This window comes from Dipodomys merriami, unplaced genomic scaffold (assembly GCF_024711535.1).
Source record: "Dipodomys merriami isolate MVZ:Mamm:240054 unplaced genomic scaffold, mDipMer1.0.p SCAF_2, whole genome shotgun sequence".
In the NCBI taxonomy this organism is placed as follows: Eukaryota; Metazoa; Chordata; class Mammalia; order Rodentia; family Heteromyidae; genus Dipodomys; species Dipodomys merriami.
Genome location: NW_027203381.1, coordinates 72,907,749 through 72,926,111, shown reverse-complemented (window position 1 = coordinate 72,926,111; position 18,363 = coordinate 72,907,749). Strand labels below are relative to the sequence as shown.

The 18,363-nt window shown below is 41.6% G+C and overlaps 1 protein-coding gene and 1 long non-coding RNA gene across 2 annotated transcripts in view; one reads left to right on the top strand and one right to left on the bottom strand.

Annotated features, from left to right (window-relative positions):
• Casr (calcium sensing receptor) overlaps nt 1-18,363 on the top strand; it is a 70,543-nt gene that overhangs the window by 46,928 nt on the left and 5,252 nt on the right. Inside the window, exons 2-5 of the mRNA XM_070030088.1 lie at nt 4,426-4,853; nt 7,436-7,742; nt 12,306-13,190; nt 15,524-15,754. Coding sequence (XP_069886189.1) covers nt 4,585-4,853; nt 7,436-7,742; nt 12,306-13,190; nt 15,524-15,754 — 1,692 coding nt within the window. The 5' untranslated portion in view covers nt 4,426-4,584. The remainder of the gene's footprint in view (nt 1-4,425; nt 4,854-7,435; nt 7,743-12,305; nt 13,191-15,523; nt 15,755-18,363) is intronic.
• On the bottom strand, nt 1,471-6,772 carry LOC138832309 (uncharacterized). Its single transcript, XR_011373539.1, has 3 exons — nt 6,722-6,772; nt 5,645-5,763; nt 1,471-1,731 (listed from the first exon to the last, which is right to left on the bottom strand). It is a non-coding gene; the product is annotated as an uncharacterized lncRNA (long non-coding RNA).

The following is an 18,363-nucleotide window of genomic DNA, read 5'->3' as shown; positions in this document are numbered from 1 at the left end:
CTAACTACTATAAGCTAAAAACTCTGATTGTTAAGCCAGTGTACTAGGATCCTTCTTGATCCAGGCCTCATTGATGTGTGTAGAGGATGCAGAGAATGAATCAGAGGGAAAAGTAATTTGTTCCAGTAATAGGAGCCTGTATATGGCACTAACAATGGGAACAGGGAAAAAGAAATTTGAGCCAAGAGTAATGTCAGAATCACAGCCTACAGGCCAAACGTTGGAGACAAGGATCTGAATGACTGTCAGCTTTGAAAGCAAATTAGACTTTAATAATTGAACTAAATAGGGTGGTGTGGAGACTACATTAGACGGGTGGAGTAAATTGACCTGAAATCTCTCCTCCATCTGTTACTTCTTGCCATGAATTTTCTTTTGAATGGACTAATGAGGTTAATAAACTTCCCCAAGGAGTTAATCTTTCACAGGAAAAAGTTTAAAAGTTCTCAGTGACTTATCCTCACCAATGTTCCTTGTCCTACCTAATTCATTACACAGTACTGCTTAAAATTCTGAGTTCTTAGGGCATTTGGAATTCAAGTACCAGCATTTCTCACCTGAGCAAGCTGAATATGCAGAGAATGTATTCCTCTCTCTAGAAAAGTAGACTTGGCCTTTTTTGCCAATTTGTTGTAAAGTTTGAAATATAGTGGGTTTAAAGGTATATTGCCTGATCAATAAGTCCTACTTTTCTCTTTCCAGAGGACTTTCTTTTTAATGCATCTGTTCAACAAACATTATTCCCAGCATTTGCTATTTCAAACACTGTACTAAGTGTAGTGTTTTTAAGTCAGGGGAAACAAAGTTAGTTGCTTTTTTTCTTTTCTTTCCCTTCTGAGAATTAAGGCAGATTCTTTTGAACTCTGGGCCTGGGCACTGTCCCTCAGCTCTTCAGCTCAAGGCGAGTGCTCTACCTCTTGAGCCACAGTGCCACTTCCAGTTTTCTGAGTGGTTTACTGGAGATAAGGGTCTCACAGACTTTCCTACCCAAGCTGGTTTTGAACCATGAATCCTCAGATCTCAGCCTCCTGAGTAGCTAGAATTACAGGCATGTGCCACTGGCACCCAGCTAAATTCTAATCTTTTACAAAAGCATTCCTGTCCATGGGCATGAGAGCTCCTAAGGGAAGAAACATATCTATATATTGGTTCTCTTCCTATCCTCAGGTCTCAGCACATGTTCTTATTATATACATGAGTAAACACATGCTCAAGATCCATGAAATGAAGCAAAAACCTAAAAGCAAGATTTAGAGTCCAGATCTTGGGTGGTCATGGATGTTTGCACATTCCCATGGAGTTGCATGTCTATGGATGTGCCTTCCATGTGAGATCCAGTATCCTGGGCTAGGAATGGCTGTTGGCCATTGCTAAAAAGCCAGGGTCAGCAGAAGACAGTGGTAATGGTCTTGGATCCTGGAAGCAGACACTTACACATGTTAACTATAATAAAGTTTAATGAATCTTCCAAGAAAGGTGCTTCAAGACCCAAGATGTAAGAGGCATGTTCTTATGGGTAGACCTTCTTAGCATGGTTGCTTAATAAAAGCCTTCCTAGAGACTCCTGGAACTTGTGTGTTGCACAAAGAAGATTTAGCTAACGTGGGCTGGCGTCAGTCTGTACTTCACAAACCCAGCTGTGCTCCGGTGTGTGGGAATACCTGCTGAAGGAAGGAGCTCTTTCTTTCATGTCCTACCAAGGTCACCACATCGAGTCACAGTTGTGGACACCTAAAAGGTAAAAGATACGTAAATGATTTTTAGGTCAAGTTTGAGCTGGAAGCAACAGGTAGAGCAACATCATCTGAGAAGTCTTGGTATTTGAAAGGCTCATCTTGAGGAGATGAAGGAAGTTCAGTAGGCCTAGAATGTAATGTTGGAAGCAAAGACCAGCAAAAGTCATAACTGTCATGAGTTTGTGTTCACTACTTGGACTGTGATAATAGCTCTCAGTGCATTGTTTATTGAGATCACAGAGATGGAGACACTTGCCAAATGTTCTGTGTTAGAAGTAGTAGAACAGCGAATCAAAGCCAGATATAACTCAAGAATCTGTTCCAAAACCACTTGTTGGGATTATTCTTCAAACTAAATCCAAATACTTTCAGAGACAGAGTAAAAAGAGACAAAAGTGAAGGTGGGAAGACCAAGTAGAAAATAATTGCAGAAATCTATGTAAGACATGATGGCAGATGGCCTTGGAAATAGAGAGGAGTAGACAGATTTCAGAGAGACAAGAAGAAGAATGGACAGGCCTTGCTGCTTGAATGTGAGGAACAATGATGAGAGGAGAAAGGAAGCAAGAACAATTCTTAATGTGGCTTTATGGATGCAATGTGACATCCTGTGATAGAAAAAAATGGAGGAACAAGTTTGGGAAGGAGGTAGGTTTAGGACTCTTCGTGTTGAAGTATCTTAGAATATCAAGATGGAGATGTCCAGCTGACAGTTCCATGCTTGGCTCTGAACCTGTGTATTTAGCTGACATGGACAACATAGTTGGAAATTGATTGACATTAGAGGTTTTGGGGTTATAGTGTGAAGACAGTAAAGTGTTCCTATAAGGATAATCTTGCTATAGCAGAAAACTTTTTCCTTAGATCCACTGGCTAAACCTTATAAAATATAATCTGACTCATGATTTATCTGAATTCTTTATAAAACCTATTTTTTCTTTCTTTTTTCTTTTGGCCATACTCAGTTTGAATTCAGTACCTTTTGCTTGGTAGACAGGTGCTCTATCCTTCAGCCACGCTTCTAGCTTCACTCTCCCTCTGCCCTTTATTTGTCCTGGTGTATATGTGTGTGTGTGTGTATACTTATATATATATATATATATATATATGATATATGTGTATGTGTGTATACTTATATATACATATATATGTGTGTGTGTGTGTGTGTGTGTGCGTGTGTATATATATATATACACACATATATACACTCTCTCTATATATAGAGTGCTCAAAGGTAGCACTCTACCACTAGAGTCACAGCTCTGCTTCCAGATTTTTTTTTTTGATGGTTAATTGGAAATACAAGTCTAATGGACTTTCCTTCTAGAGCTAGCTTCAAACCTCTACCCTTACATCTCAGCCTCCTAAGTAGCTAAGATTAGAGGTGTGAGCCACTGGTACCTGGTTTGTGCAAAACAAGGTCTTGCTTCCTGCCTAGGCATGCACCTGGAATGTAATTTGCAGGTTTTAGGCTTCGTACAGTAACTGGAATGGCAACCACATATCGCCATACTCAGTTTCTGTTAGGATGGAGTCTTTCAGACTTTAATGCCCAGGTTGCATTGTTAATGGAATCTATCTGACCTCAGTTTTCTACACAGTTGGGATAGGCCTAAGCCACTGGCCCCTGGCTCTCAGGACCTTTCCATTTAAGTACAAGCTAGAACCAAAAACCTGAACAACAAAGGGCACTATCACAATGAAAAATAAGTGGATTCTTAATTTTTTTGCTTTAAAATCAGGATTTAAACTTAAATGTGACTCATGTACTTTATATAAGAAATTGTGGGATAAAAAATCATATTAATATTAGAATACAAGAGTGGCTGCTCCCATTGCAACAATGAGATGTACAAGTCGTTATGTCGAAAACAAACTTTACAACTTTGGTGGGGGGGGTGTAAGCCGGGAGGATTGGGTGGGGGGGCAAGGGGAGGATGGGAAGGGATGGAAAGAGGAAACAAAGGAGGAGGCTACAATGCTTGATAAGAAATGTACTCATTTTCTTGCCCGTGTAATTGTAACCCCTCTGTATGGTATTTTCACAATAAAAATAAAAAGAGTGGCTGCTATACTGCTAGGTCAGCTTTATGCAGAATTTCATGCAGAAGCATGAGTAGACAGCAATACAGCAGTAACATCAGTGCAGGCGGTACTGATCAACAGCCCCTTTACATTGTGACCTCCCATAACTGAACACAATCCTTCTACAATATGGAGAGTTGGAGGTTTCGGTGTCTCACAATACACTGTTATGAAAATAAGCAGGGCAAGGATCTGGTGGCTCACAACTGTAATACTAGCAACTCAGGAGGCTGAGATCTGAGGATTGCAGTTCAAAGCTGATCTGGGCAGGAAAGTCCATGAGACTGTTATCTCCAATTAACCACCAGAAAACTGGAAGTGGTACAGTGGCTCCAAGTGGTAGAATGCTAGAGTGAAAAAGCTCAGGGGCAACACTCAGGCCCTGAGTTCAAGCCCCTTGACCAACAAAATGAAAGGAAGGATATAAGAAAAGAAGGAAGGAAGCATGGAAGGAAGGAAGGGAGGAAGAGAAAGAGGGAAGAAGGGAGGGAGAATATAAGCCACACCTCCTCAATGTGCTACCCTTAATCCTGTCTAAATGGGCCACCTCCTCCAAAAACAAGATGAACATTTAACTGAATCCATTGTTTTCTCCCTCTTGTAGAAAACATCACCAACAGTCTCTACATGATGTGGTTTCTGGGGCCTCAAGGACCGCCCACCTTACACGTGCACAGTGGAGAAGGCAGGAATGGAGACACAAATACCACAGCTTCCATTCTGTCATTAATCACTTTGTAAACATGTTTCTCCATCACAGTGTATGAACTGCACTGAAAGGGTAAAATTATTGGGGCCTCTAAATCACCCACACCCTTGTCTCTCTCCTTGGAGAGACAGCAGAGCCATGGTGTTATACAGCAACTGCTTGATCCTTTGGGCACTGGCCTGGCTCTCCTCTGCCTATGGGCCTGATCAGCGAGCCCAGAAGAAAGGGGACATTATCCTTGGAGGCCTCTTTCCTATACACTTTGGAGTAGCAGCTAAAGATCAAGACCTAAAATCAAGACCAGAATCCGTAGAGTGTATCAGGTAAGAGAAGGGGACATATCTTTGAGGAAAACTGCAGCAAACCCAAATAATTAAAAACGCACGTTTCTCTCTTTACAAAAATGGTAGTTAGGTATCATGCTGAAGCTTTTTGGTCCCTCCTCTAGAGAACTTTTTTTTCCCCAAAAATATAAAATGTCAAGGGTAATGAGTAGAGATTCCATGACCTCTCCAAGGCCAGGCCTTTGATATCTAGATCATTACCTGCTCCCAGCACTCCGTGGCAGGGTAGCTTAATGGAAGATTAAGTACCTGTAATTCCTGCAGACTCTAGTAGTAAACTCCCCCAACCTTAAAATGCCTCAATGGTCAGGAATCCCTGGGTACCAGCTGCTGCCCTCTTGCTTTTCTTTAGTAAAGGAATTAAGAGGTGCAGGAAATCTCTCTGTAGTCAACAAGACTCAGACACTTCTGCATGCTACGTAGGCAATAGCTCTTTGGAACTGTTCCTATTTAAAAACTCTTTGGGGGTGGGGGGGCTGGGAAGGTGGCTCATTGGTAGAGCGCTTGCCTTGCATGCCTGAGGTCCTGGGTTCGATTCCTCAGCACCACATAAGCAAAAAGAAAAAAGCCAGAAGTGGTGCTGTAGCTCAAGTGGTAGAGCGCTAGCCTCTAAGTGAAAGTGGGCTTAGTGGTAGAGCATCTTACAAGCACAAGACTCAAACTCCAGAATTTCCATTTTTTAAAAAAAAGCAGTACTCAAATGTGACACCCAGCAATAGGCAATTGCTTGTAGTAGGATCTGACCCCTACAGAATAAATGAGGTTATTACCTCCCCTGATCAAGACAGCAGAGATTGTGACTGCATTCCTCATCTTGGCCCAGCATCTTGGAGTAGCACCCTCAGACTTGTCACTTCTAGAAGGCACTTTTCTTACGACTCTGTGATAGCTAGAAAATGGAAATGAAAACCAAGATTACTACAACAAAATTGGATTTTTTTTATTCATGCTGTAATGAGAGCTAGTACACTGACCATTTACACATTGCTGTGAATGTAAAATAAATGCCAAATCTCAGATACTGATCATATCTGTCATGTGACCCAAGTAAAAAAATGCTCACCATGCTGTCCACTAAGAGGCACACATACACAGACCTAAGGCCAGCCAAGAAGATGGAAGTTTACCAGAGGTATAAATACAGAAATATTTTGTAGGTTTGAGCAAAATAGTTATAAACATTATAAATGAAGGAAACAAAGTGGCACATTAAAAAGTTAAACCAAAGCCAAGCATGGGTGGTTCACACCTGTAATCTTCCTACTCAGGTGGCTGAAATCTGAGGATCAAGGTTCGAAGCCAGATTGGGCAGGAAAGTCTGTGAGACTCTTATCTGGAGATAAGAGTTTAGTGAACTAAACTACCCAAAAATCCAGAAGTGGAGCTGTGGTTCAAGGGACAGCTCCAAGGAAGCTCAGGAACAGTGGCCAGGCCCTGAGTTCAAGTCCTTTGATTGGCATGCATGCACACACACATACAAAGTTAAACCAGAACTAGGCTGGATTCTGTAATCCTAGCTACTTGGGAAGTGGAGTATGGGGGAATATGGTTCCAGGCCAGCCCAGTTATATGTTTGTAAGACTCCATCTCAACTAATACCTAGGCTCAGTGACACATGCTTATCATCCTCAGTGACAAGGGGAAAACCAAGTAGGAGGGTTACAACCCAAGCCAGTCTAGAAATAAAGACCCTACTTCCAAAAATAACTAATACAGAAGGGGGTAATAGTGTGATTCTCAGGTGGTAGAGCACCTACCAGCAAGCGTGAGGCCCTCAGTTCAATCCCTAGTACCACAAAAACTAAACCTGAAGGATACAATGCAGTATAACAAAACAAATTTCTCACCTCCTGTCATTGAGTTCAAGTCATTCTCCACCCACCATGTAAAGGGAGAACCTGCTACCACATGATTTTCCCCCTTTGGACTTTGATTCATTGTGTCAGCGTATTTCTTCAGCCCTCATGCTGAGCCAAGTGCTGGGAGAGTAAAACCTGGCACAGACTCTCTTTCTTGGTAATTTGCCTGATTTTTATTCAAAATGATGTTCTTCTTAGAAGAGTTATGCAGTGTGTGTGTGTATGTGTGTGTGTGTGTGTGTGTGTGTGTGTGTGTGTTTGTGTGTGTGTATGTGTGTATGTGTTGAACCTTGGGCTTGAACTCAGAGTCTGGACACTAGCTATCCTGAGTTATTTTTTTTTCCTTAAGGCTAATGCTCTATCACTTGAGCCATAGCTCGACTCCTGGCTTTTTGCTGATGAATTGAAGATAAGTCTCACAGACTTTCCTGCCTGATCTGGTTTCAAATCTTGATCCTGAGTAGCCAGGATTACAGGCATGAAACACAGGTCCCTGGCATGCATGTTCATTTTTAAAAATAAAAAGACATAAATAAATCAAATAAATCTTAACACTGAGAAATAATCACTATGTACGTCCTCAAACGCTTGCTTGTTTATAAAAATGAGATCATTCCCATTCTTTTCCCCCATTGACCTCTAGGAATGTCATAGTCTACATTTGTGGCTGCAAACCCATTTTCTTGTACTTCTTTCTTCCAGGTATAATTTCCGTGGATTTCGCTGGTTACAAGCTATGATATTTGCCATAGAGGAGATAAACAGCAGCCCAGCTCTTCTTCCCAATATGACACTGGGATACAGGATATTTGATACATGCAACACCGTTTCTAAGGCCTTGGAGGCCACTTTGAGTTTTGTTGCTCAGAACAAAATCGATTCTTTGAATCTGGATGAGTTCTGCAACTGCTCGGAGCACATCCCTTCAACGATTGCTGTGGTGGGAGCCACAGGTTCAGGCGTCTCCACAGCAGTGGCCAACCTGCTGGGGCTCTTCTACATTCCCCAGGTACTGGTGCTTTCTTAGATGGGCACTGAGGGCAGGAAGCAGGGAAGCAGGCTTGGAGGAGGGCCATACCTGCAGTGTTCATGCAGTTTATTGTTTCCTATCTCTGATTTTACATTGGCACACAAAAATGTTTGTACCCAAGTGCCAATGGCTCATGCCTATAATCTTAGCTGCTTAAGATCTGATCAGAACTGTCTGAAGGACTCTAGTTCTCTAAAACTAACACAAAAAAGGCTAACACAATGGGTAAGTGGAAACAACTCAAGGGCTTGAGTTCAAGCCCCAGTACTAGTAAAAATTTAATAGTAATAATAAGAACAAAATTGTCATTTAGTTGATTATTAGATGATTGTTGGGGTTTATGAGGCCCTAAGCATGTCAACTAGATCTTCATAAATCTCCAAAATTCTTTTAAATGTACCTTACATATATATAACTCAGATTTTTTTCATTATTCGGGTATTTCTCCATCCATTCATTTAGTAAATGGCTTTTCTTCTGCTTTTTTTTAATTAATTATTTTTTTTTGTGGGTCCAGTTGTGGGGCCTGAACTCTGGGCCTGGGCACTGTCCCTCAGCTCTTCAGCTCAGGGCTAGCGCTCTACCACTTGAGCCATAGTACCTCTTCCTTTTTTTTCTTGGGAGGGGGGGGAGTCCGGTCGTGGGCCTGAACTCTGGGCCTGGGTGCTGTCCCTCAGCTCTTTAGCCCAAGGCTAGCACTCTACCACTTGAGCTACAGCGTCACTTCCAGCTTTTTTTTCTGCTTATGTGGTGCTGAGGAATCGAACCCAGGGCCTCATGCATGCAAGGCAAGTGCTCTACCACTGAGCCACCTTCCCAGCCCGACTTCCAGCTTTTTTCTTTTTGCTTATATGGTGCTGGGGAATCAAACCCAGGGCCTCAGGCATGCAAGGCAAGTGCTCTACCACTAAGCCACCTTCCCAGCCCCTCTTCTGCTTTTTTTTTTTTAAAGGAATGAGACCACACAATATAAATTCTATGTTTCAAACTAAAAATGTCTTTTCCCCCAACTTTCTACTTACGTACTGAGGAATTGAAATTTAGTTCAGAGGGAAACAACACTTTGTTTCTCTCAAAATAGGTACTTAATCATTACCTTGCAATTTCAGAAATGGAGAATACATTTTATTTGACAAATATTTACACAGTATATAAGTAAGTAATCTCCACACTGCAGGAGCTTTGCCTTCGTGAGAAGATAGTTGCAGTTTCAAATACTAACAATTCACTGAAACAAGTGGCTTAGTAACTATTTAAATATTTATTAGGGCTAATGATAAGGATAAACTCATAAAATGACAGCAAACTCTGAATGTCATTTTTTTGTTTTTTTGTTTTATTTTTGGTGGTCATGGGTCTTGAACTCTGGGCCTGGGTGCTGTCCCTCAGCTCTTCAGCTCAAGGCTAGCGCTCTACCACTTGAGCCACAGCACCACTTCTGAATGTCATTTTATAACCTAATTTCCCCTCTTGAAACCTTTCCTCAGTTAACTAGTCATAGAACTGTAACATCATTTCATAATTGGGAAAAAACTGGAAATAACCTAAGTGTCCACGGAGAAGAAAATCAGCTCCATCATAGTACATCCTTCATACCAAATCTTAAATTAAATTATTGATCAGGTCAAATGTAATGTTTAGGGGCTGGGAAAATGGCCTAGTGGTAGATCGCTTGCCTAGCATGCATGAAGCCCTGGGTTCCATTCCTCAGCACCAAAAAAACAAAAAGCCAGTAGTGGCTCTATGGCTCAAGTGGTAGAGTAGTAGCCTTGAGCAAAATAAGAAGAAGGAGAAGGAGAAGGAGGAGGAAAAGGAGGAGGAGGAGGAGGAAGAGGAAGCAGCAGCAACTCAGGGACAGCACCCAGGCCCTGAGTTCAAGCCCCAGGACTGGCAAAAAAAATTAATGTTTAAATGTTGCTACTAAATATATCTTTGATGAATTCACATTTCTCTGTTGGAAGGGCTCTGTGTGTTTGGTGGTCTCCATAACCCATTTACACACGTCACACAGATGGAGTCATCATTTATTAAATCCTTATCTTAGGAAAAGAAAGGCGTTTCCCTTATTGAAGGAGGGTTTCTCCAAAATAACTTTTGTGCCAAAGCCCACATTAGTAAACATCTTAGGCCCATTTAAAGTTGGTGTATTATACAGTGTTATTTTAAATACACAGTTAGCGTTGTTACCCTATGGCCAACCACCATAAAATGGAATACCATTAAGAAAAAAAGAAAATAAAGGGGTCAGGCTTAATTTTGCATGATGCAAATGGATGATAAGGAGAAATTAAATTTGAATTGTGAAAATGCTAAGAAAACTGTCATGCTTATCAGTCAACCCAGCATAAGTTTGTCTATGGCAATTGTTCTGCCAGAACTGAAAGTTGGAGGTCTCAAGGAGCTTTACAAATCCTGTCGCCTGGGTCCCACTCCTTCACCCTCAGAGAGCAGAGATGAAGTTGGGGTGATGCAGCCTGGAAACAGCGGCCCTCATATCTGCACAGCTGACTATAGGGCACAGCAAGGTTTGGCACAGGCCCCGTGGTACAGTATTTCTTGTGCCAGTCACGCCACCTAGTGGATAGAACAAGCAGGCCAATGAGGACAAATTGTAGTTGGAAGCCTTTTTTGAATCGTTCAATGAAATTCTCCCCTTTTATAAGAAAAGTTATCTGGGTTTTTTTTTTATTATATTTTTATTGTAAAGATACTGTACAGACAGGTTGCAGTTACATCAATAAGGTAATGAGTCATTTTCTCTTGAGCATTGTTACCCCCTCCTTTGTTTTGCCCAGCCATCCCTTCCCTCACCACCACCACCACCACCCCCCTATTTGATTCCGGTACCCTGAATCTTGTATATACATTTTTCTAATTTGGGGAGGGGAAGAGAAATAACAAAATGCTGAAACAAGGATACAGTTATCTAGGTTTTTAAGTTTTTGTGGAGAGAGAACATGAAGTATTGTTTACCCTCACTTTGAAACCTTTTCAAATATTATGAATATCTTCTCTTTAAAAATATCTATAAAGCCGGGCGCTGGTGGCTCACGCCTGTAATCCTAGCTACTCAGGAGGCTGAGATCTGAGGATCAAAGCTAGCCCTGGCAGGAGAGACCGTGAGACTCCTATCTCCAACAAACCACCAGAAAACTGGAAGTGGCGCTGTAGCTCAAGTGGTAGAGCGCTGGCCTTGAGCTGAAGAGCTGAGGGACAGCGCCCAGGCCCAGAGTTCAAGCCCCACGGCCGACAAAAAAAATAAAAATAAAAATATCTATAAAGGATTTTTATCCCTTTAAGGTAATTTTTGGTCCATTTTTCAGAAGAAAATAAAGAAGCAAGCAGTAATAAGTTGAAAAAAATGGTAGGTTTCACATTTGTGAAATCCCAACTCAGAAGTTGATTACTTTGGTTTGAAAACAGAGTTCTCAACAACCCAGAAAATCTAAACAGCCCTTAATCTGACCACCTCCTGAATTTCTGTGACACATCAAGGTTTATCATGATGTAATTTTTTTAAATGATCAATTTTATAGTACAGCTTCTAAGATCAAACTGCTGTCAAAAATACAAAGTTGATATCATTCTTTCATAGACTAATATGGGTTAATGTTGAAACTATTCATTGATTCAAAAAATGAAGCACAGTAAAATTTTACTTAAAAACATTCCAAAATAGAAAAGTTTTATTAATAGAAAATTAATTATTGACCTGGTATATTAGTGCATATATGTAATCCCAGCATTAGGGAGGCTGAGGCAGGAGGATCTTGAAGAGGCTAAGGCAGGAGTTCAAAACCAGTTTGGGTTATATAAGGACATCCTGTCTCAAAAACCCAAATAAAACGCTAGACACAAGTGGCTCTCATCTATAATCCTAGCTACTCAGAAGGCTCATATCTAAGGATCTTTGCCCAGGCAAAACAAAGTCCATGAGACTCTTACATCCAATTAACCACCAAAAAAGCCAAAAGTGAACCCCTCGGACTCCTCTATACAGCATCTCCTCTGTGTGTGTGTGTGTGTGTGTGTGTGAGAGAGAGAGAGAGAGAGAGAGAGAGAGAGAGAGAGAGAGAGAGAGAGAGAGAGAGAGAGAGAGAGAGACCCTTAGAGGACCTGATTCTCCCAAAGGTGGGTTATATATAAAATGTTCATCAGAGTAAGAGAAAGCTATAGTATTCAAATCAGAACCTTGGCCCAGGAGGCAGGAGATATGTATGGGAGTCTATTGTAACCAATGACACACCGCAGGGATGTTTAGAAGAAACCTGGTGCACACAGACTCTCCTTGAGATAAGGGCATTCCACTAATGTCAGACTGATGTTATGGCCAGACCCACTTTGAACGTAGCATGACGGGAATTAGAAAGCTTTCTAAAACTAACAGATACTAGGGTGCACATGTTGGAGTCAAGCACATGTTGGGGGTTCCTAGTTGTCCATCCTGCCAGCACATTTGATAAATGAGACTAAGGTACGCTCCAAAACCCTCCTCCAGCACGGCCTCCCGCTCACTCACGCTAAGTCCTTGGTTCTTCCCAGGTCAGCTACGCCTCCTCCAGCAGACTCCTCAGCAACAAGAACCAGTTCAAATCCTTCCTCCGCACCATCCCCAATGACGAACACCAGGCCACTGCTATGGCAGACATCGTCGAGTATTTCCGCTGGAACTGGGTGGGCACAATCGCCGCTGATGATGACTACGGCCGGCCAGGGATTGAGAAGTTCCGGGAGGAGGCAGAAGAGAGGGACATCTGTATCGACTTCAGTGAACTCATCTCCCAGTACTCGGATGAGGAAGAGATCCGGCACGTGGTGGAGGTGATCCAGAACTCCACAGCGAAGGTCATTGTTGTTTTCTCCAGTGGCCCAGACCTGGAACCCCTCATCAAGGAGATCGTCAGGCGCAACATCACCGGCAGGATCTGGCTGGCCAGTGAGGCCTGGGCCAGCTCCTCCTTGATCGCCATGCCCCAGTACTTCCACGTGGTTGGAGGCACCATCGGCTTTGGCCTGAAGGCTGGGCAGATCCCAGGGTTCCGGGAATTCCTGCAGAAAGTGCACCCCAGGAAATCTGTGCACAACGGTTTTGCCAAGGAGTTTTGGGAAGAAACATTTAACTGCCACCTCCAAGAAGGTGTTAAAGGACCTGTGCCTGTGGACAGCCTTCTGCGAGGTCATGAAGAAAGTGGCGGCAGGGTAAGCAACAGCTCCACTGCTTTCCGACCTCTCTGTACCGGGGACGAGAACATCAGCAGCGTGGAAACCCCTTACATAGATTACACGCACTTACGGATATCCTACAACGTGTACTTGGCCGTCTACTCCATTGCGCATGCCCTGCAAGACATATACACCTGCTTACCCGGAAGAGGGCTCTTCACCAATGGCTCCTGTGCAGACATCAAGAAGGTTGAGGCTTGGCAGGTACGTCCCTGACTTAGATAGAGGTTCAGCAAATAATAACGCAGAATTCGGCCTAGTCAGGCAGGAAGGATAATAATTATTTTTTAAAGGCAGTATATATAATATATATTATATACATATATGTATATATAATGTTACATCTGTATATAACATATATACATATATATTTATATATACACATCCATATGTAAGTATATATTACATATATATATATATATATATATATATATATATATATATATATATATATCCTAAAATTACAGGAGACCGAATTAGAAAGGTCATCCAAAGCCCCCTGGCAAAAGTGTGAGACTCTATCTGAAAAGCAAACCAAAAGCCAAAAGGGCCAGGGATGTGGCTCAGAAACACTACAATTTAAGAATGAAAAATGTTTTAAAAGGCAGCTTCTAAAATGAGGCCACTATGTTAAATGGCAGCTCCTTTGTACAACTACTTAAAGATTGTAAAAAAATAAATAAATTAATTAAAAAATAATGCATATTTTCAAATATCTGAACAATCTACTTGTGCAAAATATCGACAGGATTAACTTTGTTTAAAGCCATGACTCAGATTTTGTTAGTCTTGTGGTTCAGAGTACAAAAGTATGATCTCTAAAGTTTTCAAATATCTTGGAGCAGATCTATTGCTGAGTAGAGTGGTTTTGCCTAAATTAAAGGTATGTCACCTTGTTAGTACCCAGTATCTGTTTGGCCAGTATCTGTTGGCCTCAAACTATGATCCACGTAAGTCCACTTCCTGAGCAGCTTGGATTATAGGCATGCACACCATGCCTACCTAGACCCTAAGCATTAGTCTTGAGTCTCCCATTATTATTTTTTATATGGCTGGACTTGATTTGCTAGCATTTGATTTAGAAATTTTGCATCTATGTTTAGGAATATTGAGCTATTTTCTTAGACTATGTGTCTGATTTTGCAATCTCAGTAATGCTGTCATTAGAATGAATTGGACAACTAATAGTGATGAGTGGATTTTTTAAAGAAATGTATTTAATCAGAAGTTATTACTGACCTCTAAGTGGTCTTTGCTGTGGACACTCCCAGCAATTTCTGTTAGAGGCAGTGTAGTACAACAGAAAAGGCCATATGTAAATTCCAGCCTCTGCTGTGTTCCAGTGACTTATGCCTTTAATCCTAGCTACTTGGAAGGCTGAGAACAGAAGGATTTCCGTTCAAGGACACACTATGCAGAAAAGTTCATGATACCCTTTGGCAACCCATAGCTGAGCATTGGGGCACACACTGGTCATCCTGGCTTCATGGGAGGTGAGATTAGAAGTGTCACAGCTCTAGGCCAGCTCAGGCAGGAAAGTCCCCCAGATTCCATCTCAACAGAAAAAGCTGGGTGTGGTGGCTTTCACCTGTCATCCAGCCATGACAGCTAAAGATTAGATGAAATAATGAATACAAAGTACTCAGAATTATTCCTCAAAGTTTGCACAATGACTGTTACTTAATGTTTTTGTGACTAGTATGTGTTGGCAATTAGTATTAATAATAGTAATTAATATTGTTACAATTACTTTTTGGTCAAAAGTTCTGTGACCCATAAAGCTTTATATAAATTGAAGGATGTGCCATGACTCTGTCAACAATGATGACCAGGATGCCACCCACAGCTTCATTTCTCTGTTCATTTTGCCCCACCCTGATTTTCAGCAGCAAGGCACACAGATGCAAGATCATAGGGATAGAAGGAACAGATAGTAAAAACAGATAGTAAAAACATTTAATCAGGCTACCTCTTCTCCATCCACACCCATCTGAGAAGATGCCAGGCAAGAATGCCAAGGTCACGATGCACCTGCAGAGGCTGTGGATTTGCTGGTAGCCAGGGGAAACATATCTCATTTTGAGTAGTGAGTAAAGCTTATGGCCTTACCAAGGCTACTGCAGACCTTTGCAAGTACTATCATGAATATTAGAAGTAGGAGCTTCTAAGGTGCGCCCCTGTGGTTAAAGCCTGTAATCCTAGCTATTCAGGAGGCTGAGATCTGAGGATTGTGGTTCAAAGCCATCCCAGGTAAGAAAGTCCATGAGACTCTTATCTCCAATTAACCACCAGAAAACCAGAAGTGGAGCTGTGGCTCAAAAATGATAGAGTGTTAGCCTTGAGTAAAAAAGCTCAAAGACAGTGCCTGGGCACTGTTCAAGCCCCATGGCCAGCAAAAGAAGAAATGGGAGCTTCTTCCTCAAGTCATGGTCCTTCATAGGAACAAGATAGCTTACTGTCCTTGTACAGTGCACAATCTACATAGCCATCTGTGACAGTCCTGTGGCTCATGTTCATTCATCTCTCTTCCTCTTTAGGTCTTGAAGCACCTACGTCACCTAAACTTTACCAATAACATGGGGGAGCAGGTGACTTTTGATGAGTGTGGTGACCTGATGGGGAACTATTCCATCATCAATTGGCACCTCTCCCCAGAGGACGGCTCCATTGTGTTTAAGGAAGTTGGGTATTACAATGTCTATGCCAAGAAGGGAGAGAGACTCTTCATCAATGAGGAGAAGATCCTGTGGAGTGGATTCTCCAGGGAGGTAGGTGTTGTCTCTCAGAACACCAGATGTGGTTCCCATGCACAGGGAGCAATGCTGACCTGGGGAAGGGACTTGGCCTCCCTCCTCCCCTTCACGAACTTCTGGGATAATGAGCCCTTTCCTTAACTCACTAACTCTTCTTGTCCAGGGCTCTGGTGAACTCATGAGTATTTGGTATACAGAGGAGGAGCCTCTGAACCTGAGCCCCGAGCTGTCTTATTATATTGAAATGATTTTACTTTTTATAAACATGACTCCCTGACTAGTCAGGAAATTTCTCTGACTAAAATCCAACTCGAGAAAAATATTCAAGCACACATCAACAGTCAGTGGCCCTGAACAGAGAGTTACATCCTACCTACCTACTTTGATCAGGGGAGATAAGTTAGACAATAGAAGTGAATACCACAATGACCAAGAAATACTAGTGGCCTTCTGCACTTGGGAACTTGGGATGCAAAATGTCCAGGATGCATGAGACAATCACACATAACAGAGATGTTCCACTTGCCCCAGTCACCAGTAATAGCCATGGAAACATCTGAGTCCAAAACAGAGCTGGGTGTTCTGGTGTTATCACCATGTCAATGGTATTATCACCATTGATAAGTCGCCCAAATACTTCAGAGCTGACCTATATACCAAACAGGCCATTTATTTACCTATAATGGGAAACCTGAAAAACAAGGGGAAGCCTGTGACTCTGGTCAGAGGCCTCATAGAAATCTGTTTAATAACCAGAAGTCCAGCGCTCAGTGGAGATACACTGAAATGATGACCATGCTTTGGCTTAGGATGCAGCAAGATGCTGAACTCCAGCTCCTCAGGAGCACAGACTCCAGACCAAACATCTTTCTAACTCTTCCAGGAAGCCAAGCTGAGACTCACCACTTTGCTCTTTGTATTTATCTTTCATTCACTGTTTTTCTAAGCATCTTGGACCATTTTTTTGTAAAATGTCCTAGGATTCTACTTCATCCTATTTGCAAATGTTTTTTGGGTTGATGAGTGACTCTGGTCTCATTGGTTGCCAATATATAGGATAGATTATGGGAAGGTCTCCTGTAACAGTAAATCCCGTGTAAACCTTGGTTAGTTTCTACTCCAGAGGTAGATTCTCAACTACAAATACAGGACCTTTACTAAGTGGGGATATTGGATTCCAGAGTTTATATTCCTATGCCCACTAATTATACCCTTGTCTAAATTGTCACACATTTCCACTGACTGAGACAAAAATTGTTAAGCTATATAATCACCTGTTCACCCTTGTTGTATCATCTAGCTTATCTTTCACTCCCATGATGAACATAATTCATTGTATGCATAATGGATGCATGTCTCATCTCTCCTCGTTCATGGAAGTCACTTCCTGTACTGTTCTCTATAACCCTAATATCCTCTATCAGGCATTGTGCTTCATGGGCTTAAACATTAGTCAATGAATGACAAAGAAAGAGTCATACATGCAGTCGTTTATGTTCCTCAGTACTTAACAGAGTTATAAGTTAAATGAAAATTTTCCATAGAAACCTTATTTCAAAGCAAGCATTTAGAGTTTTGCCCTCAACAAATCTTAGGGTCTAATCCACTCTTGCTTTTCTGATTTTTTTTAAGAAATGACCACAAAAATACCATCTACATTTAACCATGAATTATATATTGATGATTTCCCTACATAACCTCACAAAGTTGCTATTGAGATAAGTAATATCATCCTTTGATACACACACACACACACACACACACACACACACACACACACACACACACACACACACACATTCATCCTGCTTATAAATGCAGGGTTTATATAGTTTTACATGTGTTTTTCTTTTTTGGCAGTAGTGGGATTCAAACTCAAGGTCTTATGCATGTGAAGCTAGTGCAATCAATGAACTCTAGCATTACATCTGTCTTAGCATAAATGTGCTGTTTATTGTGACATTTCATACATGAATACAACGTATCCCAATCAAACTCACTCCCTCCAACACTCTCCCTTACCCGCCTCCCCTATTCTTAACACAATTTCAACCATTTTCATTGTTATGTTTTCATGCATGCAGATACAATATTTGACCCTATTCATCCTCATTCACCATCTCTGTGAGCCCTCCCTTATTTCACTGTTTTACTTTCCTTTTCATTCACTTTTTCCTTTTAGTGTGTACAAGCTTTAACCATGGTATTCCAGATGTCCTCTAGCATGGCATCTTAATCAATATTGTCCATTTACTTACAAATGAAGCACTTGATGACAATTGGAAGTTGATGACACTGTGGCTTAGCCATAAAAAAGGGACTTCCAAGGCCAAGTGTACGTTAATATAAGAGCTAACTCCAGACGCCAAGGGTTCAGCTCTGACCTCAGTACTTCTTCCTCTAAACTCTTTTTCAAATATAATTTTATTATTATTTATGTGGTGCTGAGGAATAGAACCCAGGGCCTCATGCATGCTAGGCAAGCACTCTACCACTGAGCCACCTTCCCAGCCCCCTTTCTCTAAACTTGTGGGCTGGTAAGTACCTCCTTGTTTTCTTATAACACAAAAATTAAGAGACCTCTGCATTTCAGACTTGGAATTCAAATGAGTTTCCTTGACCAA